At 48.7% G+C, this 13,750-nt stretch overlaps 1 protein-coding gene across 2 annotated transcripts in view; it reads left to right on the forward strand.

Annotated features, from left to right (window-relative positions):
• TMEM50B (transmembrane protein 50B) overlaps positions 1-2,929 on the forward strand; it is a 45,423-nt gene extending 42,494 nt beyond the window's left edge. Inside the window, exon 7 of one of the 2 annotated variants that reach the window (XM_008274925.5) lies at positions 1,539-2,929. In XM_008274925.5, the coding sequence (XP_008273147.1) occupies positions 1,539-1,584 (46 nt within the window). In that variant the 3' untranslated portion in view covers positions 1,585-2,929. The remainder of the gene's footprint in view (positions 1-1,538) is intronic. The other variant, NM_001171419.1, reaches the window with a different exon arrangement.
• The last annotated feature ends 10,821 nt before the right edge of the window (positions 2,930-13,750 follow it).

The raw sequence follows: 13,750 nt of genomic DNA on the forward strand, positions 1-13,750 counted from the left end.
CTCCACGAAGAGGGGGAGCGACAGGCCCCACTTATTTTATTATTTAATAGGCAGAATGACACGCAGTGAGAAAGAAATCTTCTGTCCACTGGTTCACTCCCCAAATGCTAATAGCAGCCAGGACTGGGCCAGACTGAATCCAGGAGCCAGGAACTCCATCTGGGTCTCCCATGTGTGTGGCAGGAAATCAAGTACTTCCGTCATCACCTGCTGCTTTTCAGACACATTATCAGGGAGCTGGATCAGAAGTGGAGCAGCCAGGACTCGAACTGGCACTCCCATATAGGATGTTGGCATCACAAGTGACAGCTTGACCCACTGTGCCGCAATGCTGGCCCCCTTGAACATGAGCTCTTAGGGGATACTGGAGTTACAAGCAGGGGCCTAACCATCTGTGCTATAACACTGGCCAACATGAAGACATTTTAGATAATATTTAGGAATTAAAGTTTGGATTCAGCTCTTTGTAGTGGTAGAATCTGCATAAATACAGTTGAATGAATAGAAACCTTGTCTGCATTTAAGGCCTGGGCTCAGGTAGACGGTGACAGTGGCATCATCTGTGTGCTCTGTCCGGAGGCTGGCCTGCCTGTGGGATGCCTTTGTGCTGGGCCAGGTGCAGCCCACTAGGGAGCCGCCTCTCCTGCTTCTCTGGCCACTCTTCCTGTTTCCTTTGCATGCTGATCTTCCACTCCATTACCACTATGGCTCTGTTTTGGACTTTCTCTTCTCTTGTTATTTTTGTCTCTGGTTGAGCTCAAATGCTTAGGACTTCAATTATTGCTTATCAGCTGATGAGTCACAGATGTCCTTCTGGGAGTGAACCACTTATCCAGACTCCTCTTAACATCCCTTCTTTGCTGACATTTCAAACCCATCACTCAGCATGCCTGAAACTCAACCCCTGGTCTCTCAGTGTCCTAGTTTTTCTGCCTCCCTGCCTCCTACTTTGCTGATATAATTCTCACCCTTCCCAGGAAAGCCTTCCCTGACCTCTGCCTAGGTCGGATCTATCCTTGTATTGCACTGTTATGATACTATGTGCCTCTCCTTTATAGCACTTATCTGTAGCTGAAATTTTACATGTATTTATTAGATTATCTCCCTCACAACTGTTAGTTCCATTAGGGCAGAGATCTGTCTGTTTTACTCTCAATCACATCCTTGCTCTTTGCCAGAAGCCTGGTGCGTAGCCAGTGCTCAGGGCACTGTCATTATTTGTTAAAGGACGGAAGAATTACAGCCTGAGCTGCTTTGATGTTTCAGTGGCTGTAGCTCAGGTGTGGTAGACTCCTAGAGATGTAAAATGGCCCTATGTAATAACTTTCCAGGCGCTAAGAATGAGTGCTTAATTAAGCTCAGCTGTTAGTTAACAGCTTTACAAAGTAAGAAAATTCAGACCAGTAGCACCATGATCTTTAATTTCATTTTTAAAATTAAGGGGATCGGGGAGGTACCTGTCAAAGCTATGGAGAAAATGAATTCTGTGTTGCTTCCCCATATGCTTTTTCTTCATGACTGTTTCCATATTTTTCTAGCACTCTGATCTACAAGTTTGGAAGAACTGAAGAGCTATGGACCTGAGATTGCTTCTTAAATCACGTTTTCCTTTTGCTACTTCCTATTTGTAGATAAGTTTGTATTGCTCACTATGATTTACACATTGCCAAACGGAATGGATTGTACACTCAGTTTTGTTTCTTTACCTTTTTATGCCCTGAGTTTTGAAATAGTTTTATGAACTCTGTCCTTTTTTTTTCATTGACCAGACTGTTAATATGTACATAATATAAGACTATTTAGGTTGGATAATGACTGTCAGTTTTTTATTCCTCAGACTTTAAGCTTGATTCCTTCCCTGAGCCAGGGTTGCGTCATCTTGTCCTGTGGAGGTAACTACTCTAATGTCTCTCTCTGATTTCTGAAGCTGTGCAGAAACTATAGCTCCATGTATCTGGAAAAAGCTGTGAGCCATTAAAAGAGGCATTTCCACAAGTTGTAATTTATTTTGGCTTAAAAAGGAGAATTTTTTTAAAGGAAAATGTGTTATTATGTGTTAAAGAAGTGGACTTTTATATGAAGATTTTTTAAATGCCTGAAGGAGTGCTTTTGAAAGCCTCTTTTAAAAAGAATTCTTCTAACATGACTTTATTTGAGAAGGGATGGTCCGTGATGAAGTACGCTCAGCTTCTCATGGCTAACGGAAGCAGGCTGCAAGGCAGCTCAGCCGCAGGCCCTCCTAGGAGCGGCTCATGCAGTCTCCTGGGGCTGTCCCTGGCTGGTCCTTATCTGATGGCACCCAGGAGCAAGCACATGCGAGACAACTGCAGTTTCAAAGCATGACTCCTATAACAAAAAGTGGAATGATTAGTTTAAAGATAAATCACTTCTTCCCAAATGGAATTATTATAACCTTGTAAAAAAAATGTAGGCGTTTCATCCAGTTGTTATGACTGCAGGTCTCTTTCTGCTCCAGCTCTCAAGCGCTGGGTGAATGTTTCTGTGAAATACATCTTCAGTTTGGAAGTCCACACTCCAATCAGAAACGTCTTCCGCAGAGTTTGACATGCCGTGTTTGTGCTCTGCGTTCCTGTGGGCCTTTATTGCTGCTTCTACTCTCTGCATTTTGTGTTGCACTTCTTTATGGAGCTTTGCGTTGTGAGCCAGGAGACCAGTGGTGGTCTACGCAGCTCCTAATGTCAGCCTCAGTCTGCATCCTTCTCTCCTCTTACTGTGCACAGCTAATGAAGCAGTTGCCGAGTGCTGTGCCTTCGTCTAGAAGCCATCTTGTTTGACTGCTTCTTTCTTTGTTGTTATTTTTTGCTCAAAATTATCAGTACGCTTTGTCTTGCATCCAGTAAACTATAAGCGTATTTACTTGCTTCCATTGTCATAGCCTGTTGCAATAAATATTATTTCTCACACACTGCAATATTGTTCAGTTTTTGGAGAAAATGAAGCATAAAAATTGGTTTGTCATTTATTTTTCCATTATTGAGGTAGACCTGATTAAAGAAAGACTTCTTTTACATTTAACTAATTATTTGAAAGTCAGAGAAACCGAGACAGATCTTCCATCCCCTGACTTACTTCCCAAATGCCCTCAACAGCTGAGGTTGGGCCAGGCTGAAGCCAAGAGCCTGGAACATTTGCAGGGAGCTGGACCAGCAGTGGAGCAGCCGAGGCTAGAACTGGCACCCATGTGGGGTGCCAGCATAGCAGGACACGGCTTAATCTTGCTGCATTACAATGCTGGCCCCCGTATTCACTCATAGAAAAAATGGGATCCTTAATAATCACTTAAAAACACATGATTCACTTAATAGAGTTCTTACCCCTATACAGGTTCAGAAGCTGTTGAATATGAGTGTCCACTGTTACCAGAACATTCTATTTTATTACTTAGATTTAAAAAATCAATCATTTGGGAGACAGCATGACAAAGAAACAGAGAGCTCCTATCTGTTGACTCATTCCCTAGGTGCCCACAGGTGGAGGTGGGCCGAAGCTGGGATTCAGGAATGCAATCCAGGTCTCCCATGTAGGTGACAAGAACCCAATAACTTTGAGCCTTCACCTGCAAGCTTGCAGGAAGCTCAGATGTCTATCAAACCAGACACTCCAGTGTGGGATGTGGCCATCCCAAACAGCAGCTGCACCACTGGGCAAATGCCTTTCCCCGAAATCCCTGTATTCCTTGTGTTGTTTTGCCACTGATGAAAAACACAGGTGATATTTTTCCATTATATAACTTTTTTCTCTATAAAGAAGACATTGAAGGCCGGCGCCGCGGCTCACTAGGCTAATCCTCCGCCTTGCGGCGCCGGCACACTGGGTTCTAGTCCCGGTCGGGGCACCGGATTCTGTCCCGGCTGCCCCTCTTCCAGGCCAGCTCTCTGCTGTGGCCAGGTAGTGCAGTGGAGGATGGCCCAAGTCCTTGGGCCCTGCACCCCATGGGAGACCAGGATAAGTACCTGGCTCCTGCCATCGGATCAGCGCGGTGCGCCGGCCGCAGCGTGCTGGCCGCAGTGGCCATTGGAGGGTGAACCAATGGCAAAGGAAGACCTTTGTCTCTGTCTCTCTCTCTCACTGTCCACTCTGCCTGCCCCCACCCCCCAAAAAAAAAAAAAACCACACACACACACACACACACTTCCATTCTTGGCAGGGATGATGCTGGACCTCCTATTGCTAGGTTTCCTCCAGTGTCCCAAACTCAAAAAAAAAAAATAAAAAAAAAGACATTGAAAGATGGGTGATCTGAAGCGGTAATTTGACCAGTTGAGCAAGAATCTCCAAGAGTGTTGGACCCAGATGCACTGAACCCATGTTCTCTCTGGGTTCTCCTCATGGGAAGAGTGTGGCCTTGTTTACTTTTCACTCTGGAAGTGACTCAGTTATTGTCTGCACATATCCTCGAATATCAAGAGAGTCCCAGGGATACAGATAAATTTGCCAGCAGGTAAACTTAAAACTGTGAAATCTGAGGACTGGAGTTGTGGTGTAGTGGGTTAGGCCACTGCCTCTGACACCGGCATCCCATATGGGCACTGACCCAAGTCCCAGCTACTTTACTACCAATCCGGCCTCCTGCCGCTGCTGGCCTGGGAGAGCAGCCAAGTTCCCTGACACCCATGTGGGAGACCCGAAGACCATGTGGGAGCTCCTGGCTCCTGACTTTGACCTGAGACCCAGCCCTGGCCGCTGCAACCATGTGGGGAGTGAACCAGCAAATGGAAGACCTCTCTATCTACCCCCCACCCCATAGCTCTGCCTTTCAAATAAATAAATAACTAAAAAAAATAAAATTGCAAAATCTGAGTAATGAAGAAACTTGTGACTAAGGGGCTGTTACTGACTTGTTTTCCTTTCACATAGTCTTACTTGTTCGTCATTCCTGTTTTGACCCATCAGTCAGCCTAATCATTGGCTAGGCCCCCCATCACGGTGTCGTTTTTCCATTCCACACTGATAGCTAACATTTACCGAGAACGCCCTGTGATCCACATATTGCCTCATGTAATTCTGATAATTTGGAGGCAGGAATGGTGGTGCAGAGAGGCTGAGTAACACACCCTCAGGTTGGGGGTCATGGCTCAGACTTTCCCTCTGAATACAAAGCCCTGCTCTTGATGGAGCTGGTTACAGAACATGGATGATCTCTTTAGAACCAGGGAGGAAGTGTGTGTCAAAGAAGGGTGGGAAACCATGCACTGAACTAGGTCAAAACATCCTCTTTTCCTGTAAAGTTTTTTCTTGATTACTTGAGAGACAGAGCTCCTGGTTCCTGGCTCATTCCCTGGACCTGCAGGGGCTGGAGTTGGGCTAGGCCAAGGCCAGGAGCTGGGAGCTCAGCCCTGTCTCCCACATGAGCGCCAGAGACTCCCGTAGAACATATCAGCAGGAAGCTGGAGGGGGAGTGGGGCTGGGACTTGAATGGAGGCGTCTGCTGGGAGATGCCCGGGTCCTGTCAAGTTTCCTAGCGCTTTTTCTAAGTGCATTGCAGGGTTGGAGGAGACGTGTCAGTGAATACGGTGCCTTCTGTACTTGAGGTTTGGAAGTTTACCTCCTGAAGCACTCTGAGAAATGGGTTCTCAGGAAACTGCTGCTGTGGTGGCTGTAGAGAGAGAAAGGGGATTAACAAACCGAGGGAAATGTTTAGGTGGACAGCACTGGTCTGGGGCCGACTCTGGCCAATGTGAGTATGGGAGAATAAAGCTGGCGATGAACAACAGTTGGAAGCATTCTCCCTGTTGCATTGTCACTAGGGACTCTGGATTTGGAGTTGGGATCTTGAGGGAGTGTGGGTTTATGTTTAGGTTGGTTAACTTCTCGTTCTGGCACTGCCACTGATGTATGTGGCTCTGAGACTGTTTCCCTAACTGTGAATGTGTTCGAGAACTAACCGGAGGAAAAGCCTCTCATAGTTCTGGAAATAATGATCAATAAATGTGGGCCCTTCTTACCTTCCCTGGTGGCTTTCCTGGACGGGGTGTTTCTTCACCTGATGGCTTTTTAGCTTATGGCCACAAGGTGGCGCGCCACATCAAGAAAAACAAAAGTCCCAAGTTGGTTTTTTTTGTTGTGTGTGTGTGTGTGTGTTTTTTTTTTTTTTTTTTTTTTAAAGATTTATTTATTTATTTGGAAGAGTTACACACAGAGAGAAGGAGAGGTCTTCCATCTGCTGGCTTACTCTCCAACTGGCCGCAACGGCCAGAGCTGTGCCTATCCGAAGCCAGGAGCCAGGAACCTCTTCTGGGTCTCCCACACAGGTGCAGGGGCCCAAGGACTTAGGCCATCCTCTACTGCCTTCCCAGGCCATAGCAGAGAGCTGGATTGGAAGTGGAGCAGCCAGGACTCGAACCAGCGGCGGTATGGGAATGCCGGCACTGAAGGCGGCAGCTTTACCTGCTACACCACAGCGCCTGCCCCCTCAGTTTGGTTTTGTTTTGAGCCTCTTGGTGCTTATTAGTTTGTAGCAATTGTATCAGATTAAACCATTCCACATAGGAGTGTTTGGTAAGTCAACTGTATATATTTTCTTCCACAATACAAATTGTATATTTAGATGCTGATGAACTTTTACTTTGCAGCACCTTGGGGGTCCGAGAGAAGGCACCAAAAGAACAGAGAACTCAGGCATAAGCTTCAGTCAGGGGTCCCAGATGGCGCCGTTTTCCCACATTGGCTTTTTTCCTAAATGTTTACGCTGCCTCTTTACCCTTGAATACTTGTGTGTATGTTTTCCTCAAAATATGACTGAAATAAAATCCCAGAACCAGGATCCAGCACTATGCACCTTCTTCAGATGGTGCCAATTGCCCCACTAGTTCGCTTTAAAGAAAAAATCTTTTTGTTCTAGGGTGCAACCCAGGGACACACGTTGCATTTAGTTGTGATGTCCCGCTAGTGTCTCTTGAATTTAGAACAGTTCTCCAGTGTTTGGCTTTTGTGACTGGGCATTGGAACCGGGGCACCTGTAGTGGCTCTTGTTAACTGGAAGATCCAAGTCTGATTGAAGAATCAAGGTTATTCAGTGAGTCAGACTAAGGATTTGAACCCAGGAACCACAGGACAGGTGCCCGAGTTACCAGCCTGGTTTCAGGTTTTATACTTTTCTTATGGGTAAGTACATGCATTGCATCAGGTTTAAAAATACAAATTTATATGTGTTTATGAATCACATTGGAAATCAAAGAATGCCTCAATGACAACTGAAGAACACTTGGTGATAGCTAAGAGTTGACTTTTTTAAAAACAAGATTTATTTTGTTTATTTGAAAGGCAGAGTGGCAGAGAAAGGAGGGACAGAGAGAAAAAGAGATCTGTGTCTGCTGGATCACTCCCCAAATGGCTTCAATGGCCAGGTCTGGTTCAGAAGCTGAAGCCGATAGCCTGGAGCTCCTTCCAGGTCTCCCATGTGGGTGGGAGGGGCCTAAGCATTTCGGCCAACTTCTGCTGTTTTCCCAGGTGAATTAGCAGACAGCTGGACCGGAAGTAGAGTAGGCTGGATTTGGCCCAGCACCCATTTGTGATGCCAGCCGCACAGGTGGTGCCTTAACCGGCTGCACTGCAGCACTGGCCCCGACTTGATTGCTGAGGAAGGAGGAACATGCTGTTCCCACGCTCATCCCCACATGGGATGTGCTCTGTATGCAGGCGGAGGCACATAGCAGGATCATTAATCACTTCCTGCAAGGCCCTACGACAAGCGCTCACCACTCCTTCCTAAGGAACCGCACACACTTCTCTGCCAGTGGCTGAGGTTTCCCTGGGCACGGTTGAGCTTTGTTGAGAGGCCTTGTTCGTGTGGGCAGCAGCAGCAGGGACGGCATCCTGGCTGCCTGAGGCCTCTTCAGGGTTCAAGTTCCACAGCACCTGTGTTCTGTGTAGGCAGACAGCAGCCCTGGGGCTGTGCAGTGCACAAGCTGCAGGAGTGTGTTCGTGGCCTTGGATACTGCTGCTCCACATCTTAGCAGTGGCATGGGGCTGGCCACTTGAGAAGCATTTGGGGCTCTCTGGAAGGTACACACTTGTACTGGGGCGCACAGCAACATTTCAGAACGAAGCAAACTGGTTTAACTGCCTGATTGAGGTTTGTGCCAAGTAAGATTGTGCCTGCGTGTGTACCATGATCTCACAGACCTGCCTGGATGCAACAGCTCTTTTAGGATTTAAGTCCTCTCAAAGGCACTTTTTTTTTTCTCCCCAAAGATTTATTTTATTTATTTGAAAGGCACAGAGAGAGGGAGAGACAGAAGAGAGAGATTTTTCATCCTCTGGTTCACTCCCCAAATGGCTGCAAAGGCCGGGGCTGGGCCAGACTGAGGCCAGGAGCCAGGAGTTTCTTTCAGGTCTCCCACATGGGTGCAGGGACCCAAGCACTTGGGCCATCTTCCACTGCTTTCCCAGGTGCATTAGCAGGGAGCAGGATTGGAAGTGGAGCAGCTGGGAGGCTGGCATTGCAGGTGGCAGCCTAACCCACTAACTACAACATCAGCCCCTTGTATGCTTTTCAAGTACAAAATACACTCATTACTCACAGAGAATATGGAAAATGTTTTTATTCACCAAGGATGCAAAAATGAAGTGAGTTAAATGACTGTTTACATTTATTATACATTGTTATCCAGGTCTGGGCCAGGCCAGAGCCAGCAGCGGGAAACCCCATCCTGGTCTCCTATGTGGGTGGCGACCCAAGCACTTGGGCCATCATCTGCTGCTTTCCCAGGATGCGTCAGCAGGGAGCTGGATCAGAAGCGGAGCAGCTAGGAATTGAACCGGCATTCACATAAGAGATGCTGGTGTCACAAGTGGTGGCTTAACCTGCTGCACCACCACACCTGCCCCCTTTCCCTTTATTTTTGATGATGAAGGAGCCAGAGAAGCCCAAGCCACCTGCTTCTATACTAGGATGAATTTCTGGGCTGTGTCATTCTCCATTTTGTACAGCGCTGGCAACTTGCCCAGACGGGAATTCTCTCCCAAGCAATGGCTGTCCCAGGACCCTCTGTCCCACATCCGCCAAGTGCAGCCAGCTGTCTTCCCTCACCACAAACTGGAAACAGGAAGAAGCCACTCTGACTCCATTCCTGTGGCATAGCCCTGGGGGGAGCTTTACAAGTTCAGCAGGCGGGAGCAGCTTGTTCTCGGCAGTCCCTTGAGAGCTTCAGGGAGAAGCCTCCCCGGGGTCTTCCTGGTCTTGTTGGCCAGTGACAGCACTTGAGCATCTCTCACTGGCCAGTGTCCTTCTCAGGGAATTAGAGCGGGTGGTGAATGGAGGGGCCAGACACAAGATGGCATCGCCGCAGTGTACTGTCACATCCTGACGTCCATGACACAAGGGCAGAACCTCGCGTGAACCTGAGCGAGAGGGGTGGGTCTGCCTCCTGTGCAGTGACCACTTTGTTGTCCAGGTCGGGGATCATCCAACTTTCTGGAAAGGGCCAGGTAGCAAGTATGTTAGGCTTTGTGGGCAACACAGCGGCTGTTGGAACTGCTCACTTCCTGCCTTACGGTACATGCAAAAGCAGCCATCGACCAAGTGCAAACAAACGAGCCTCACGGGTTTCTTATGGACACTGAAATTTGTATTTTATACAATTTCCATGCGTGACTTTAAAAAGTGATTTAAAGGGCCATTTTTTGGCACACGGGGTAAGGCTGCCCCCTGCAATGCTGGCATCCTATATAGGTGCTGATTCAAGTCCCAGCTGCTCCACTTCTGATCGCTTCCCTGCTAATGGCCTGGGAAAAGAACAGAAGATGACCCAAGTGCTTGGGCCCGGTTATCCTCATGGGGGACCTGGAAGAAGCTCCTGGCTCTTGGCTTCGGATTGGCACAGCTCTGGCCGTTGAGGCCAACTGGGGAGTGAACCAGTGGATGGAAGACAGACTCCCCCTCCCCCTCCCTCTCCTTCAGCCCCTCCCTCTCTCTCCCCTTCCCCCTCCCCCCTCTCTCTTTCTTCCCCTCCCTGTCCTTCTTTCTCTGTGTAACTCTGACTTTCAAATAAATAAATATTTAAAAAAAAAAGAAATTAAAATCCCAAGTTAGTGTAAGTATTAATCCATAGATTAGTCATTTACTGTAGAACACAGAATCAAGTATTTTTGAGAAATGCCACAGGGGCCTGTGTATGGTACAGTGGGTTAAGCTGCTCCTTGTGATGCTGGCGTCCCATGAGTGCCATTTAGAGTCACAGCTGCCCGGCTTCCAGTCCAGCTTCCTGCTGATGTGCTTGGGAAGGCCACAGCGGACGACTCAGGGAGTTGAGCCCCTCCACCCATGTGGCAGACCTGGATGGAGCTCCTGGCTTCTGGCTTCCGCCTGGCTCAGCCCCAGCTGTTGTGGCCATTTGGAGAGTGGACAGCAGATGGATGATCTATCTGTCTCTGTCTTTCAAATCAATAAATCTTAAAAAAAAAAAAAAAGGAAAAAATAACCATTATAAAAGGGAGTGCCTTGCCTGTTTTGATAATTCTTGTTCTTTCCCCTTGAGCTGTAGCCAGCTACCAGCCTGCTTGTGTGTTTACTGGGTTTGAGTGGGAAGGGGGCCTGTTACACTGAACCCCAAGAGGTGTCTGCACATGCCCAGTACGTTTGAGTGTTGGTCAAAGCAGTTTGGTGTTAGCACAGCCCTCGCCTAGGGGGAAAGTCTTAGGGAGCCTGGCTTCCCCCAGAAGTACCTGGAATCATGCTGGTCCTGCCTGGGAGTAGGCTCTGAGTCAGCCACACTTAGCCCCTGTCTCCAACCAACAGGGTGCTTTTCTGGGCTTGAACTACAGTCCCTTCCTGCCTCAGGACAGTGGATCAATTCCTCTCTGAGCCCAGTTTCAACCTTTTCAGAATATGGTCTCCCAAGTTGTCTCTGAAAAGGTCTAACTCATTTTTTTAAATATTTATTTTTAATTTATTTGGAAGGCAGAGTTAAGGAGAAGAGAGGCAGAGGGAGAGAGAGGGGGACAGAGAGAGAGAGGAAAGAGAAGGGGGGGGTCTTCCATCTGTTGGTTCACTCCCCAAATGGCTGCAATGGCCAGAGCTGAGCTGATCTGAGGCAGGAGTCAGGAGCTTCTTCAGAGTCTTCTATGTGGGTGCAGGGGTCCAAGCACTGGGGCCATCTTCTACTGCTTTCCCAGGCCATAGCAGAGAGCTGGATCAGAAGAGGAGCAGCCAGGACTCGAACCAGCGGCTGTATGGGATGCCAGCACTGAAGGTGGCAGCTTTACCTGCTATGCCACAGCGCCTGCCCCCTAACTCACTTTTAAGCAGGGGCACACAACTGAGCTCCCTCCTCACACCCCACATAGGAGTGCCAGGTTCGATTCCTAGCTCGTTTCCTGCTACTGCAGACTCTGGGAGGCAATAATGATGGCTCAGGAAATTGGGTTTCTGCCACCCACCTGGGAGACCTGGCTTCTGGTTTCAACCCTGGCAGGGGACCAGTGCAAATATTTGGAGAGAACCAACAGATCGGAGCTCTGTGTGTTTCTCAAATAAATAAGTAAATTTCATCTGTACTGAACAGGTACTTTTTTTCTTGTGATTATCGTGTAGACGATGCAGTATAACTAGGCAGCATCTATATTGTACTAGGTATTATATGCAATCTAGAGACGATCCTAAGTGTGTGGGAGGAGGTATGCAAGAACCGTACCATTTCGTATAAGGGCCTTGAGCATCGTGGCTCTTTCGGTATCAGAGTGGGCCCGCAGATACTGAGGGCTCCTCCCCCACCGGATTTCATGCAGTGTTCCATCAGAGGAAGCTCTGTGTCTGAAACGTCCTGAATGACCTGAGCTGAGTGGTTACGTTTTCCATATACAAACGCTTCCTCCAGAAGTGTCCCAGTGCAAGGTGCCTTTAATAAAACAGATGCCTTGCCCGAGGTCTTGCATGCATGGGGTTGGGGCTGTCCCTGCAACTCCGGCAGGGTACACAATCGCTTAGAAAGTTGGCCAATTTCTTACCAGCAGAGCAAAACTCCAACAGAGGGAGAGTGTCTGGCCCCATCAGCTCATGCTAGAGCTCCATAAACTTCCGGACAGCATCTGCTCTTGCAAAATAAGGTGTGGGAGGAAGGCTCCTCCCTGAAGCTGACCGCACAGCCACTGTGTCCCTTTGTGCGGAAGGTGAGGGGGCATCTACACTCCGACTTCCCAAGTGGTTTTTTTTTTTTTTTTTTTTTTGGATAGGCAGAGTGGGCAGTGAGAGAGAGAGACAGAGAGAAAGGTCTTCCTTTGCCGTTGGTTCACCCCCCAAGTGGCTGCTGCGGCCAGCGCACCGCACTGATCCGAAGGCAGGAGCCAGGTGCTTCTCCTGGTCTCCCATGGGGTGCAGGGTCCAAGCACTTGGGCCATCCTCCACTGCCTTCCCGGGCCACAGCAGAGAGCTGGCCTGGAAGAGGGGCAACCGGGACAGAATCCGGCGCCCCTACCGGGACTAGAACCCAGTGTGCCGGCGCCGCAGGTGGAGGCTTAGTCTATTGAGCTGCGGGGCGCCGGCCCCAAGTGGGTTTTACAAATGCATCCTTTGAATGAAAGAGTTCCCCCGCCAGCACTGACCTGTGTGCTTGGTGGATACCACCACTGTATACTGGCTAATGCTGTTCAGAGCCCACACATCCCTGCCTCAGTGAGCAGAGACTCCCTGCAGAAATGAAGTTTAGGGGCCGGCGCTGTGGTGCAGCGGGTTAAAGCCCTGGCCTGCAGTGCTGCCATCCCATATGGGCATTGGTTCGAGACCCGGCTGTTCCACTTCTGATCCAGCTCTGTGCTATGGCCTGGGAAAGCAGTAGAAGATGGCCCACGTCCTTGGGCCCCTGCACCCACCTGGGAGACCTGGATCAAATTCTGGGCTTCCGGTTTCAACCGTGGCCGGGGACCAGTGCAAATATTTGGAGAGAACCAACAGATCGGAGCTCTGGAGCTCTGGGAGACCCGGAAGAAGCTCCTGGCTCCTGGCTTTGGATTGGCACTGCTCCGGCCGTTGAGGCCAATTGGGGAGTGAACCAGCAGATGGAAGACCTCTCTCTCTCACTCTCTCTGCCTCTCTTCTCTCTGTGTAACTCTTTCGAATAAATAAATCTTTAAACAAATAAAAAAAAAAGTGCTAACATCACTCTTAAAAACTCCGTGACTTTTTTGAGGAACTGAATGACACCTGTTGAAAGTTATTCTGAGTTCCTGTGGCTTCAGCAGGTGTCAAGAATGAACAGAAGTTTAGATAACAGTAATTTTAAGCTACTAAAAAAAGTTACTTGACAGAGAGAGACAGAGAGTGGGCGAGCTCCATCTGCTGGTTCACTCCCCAAATGTCGGCAACAGACAGGGCTGGCCAGGTCAAAAGCCAGGAGTGGTGAACTCAGCCCAGGTCCTGCACGCATGGCATCTGGTACTTAACCACTTGAGCCACCACTGCTGTCTTGCAAGGTCCACACCAGCAGGAGTGCACCTGATGTAGTGTAACTAGGTGGTGAGTTCAAGTTCAGGTGAACCACAATTCCTACAACCTGCAATGTGACCTACCTCTTTTTTTTTTTAAAGATTTATTTATTTATTTGAAAGGCAGAGTTACAGAGAGGCAGAGGCAGAGAAGTCTGGTTCACTCCCCAAATGGCTGCAACAGCCAGAGCTGAGCCAATCCGAAGCCAGGAGCTTTTTCCAGGTCTCCCACCTGAGTGCAGAGGCCCAAGCACTTAGGCCACCTTCTGTTGCTTTCCGAGGCCATAGCAGAGAACTGGACCGAAGTGGA

The sequence above is a fragment of the Oryctolagus cuniculus genome, chromosome 4 (assembly GCF_051225735.1).
Source record: "Oryctolagus cuniculus isolate XC-2025 breed Fujian yellow rabbit chromosome 4, ASM5122573v1, whole genome shotgun sequence".
Classification (NCBI taxonomy): domain Eukaryota; kingdom Metazoa; phylum Chordata; class Mammalia; order Lagomorpha; family Leporidae; genus Oryctolagus; species Oryctolagus cuniculus.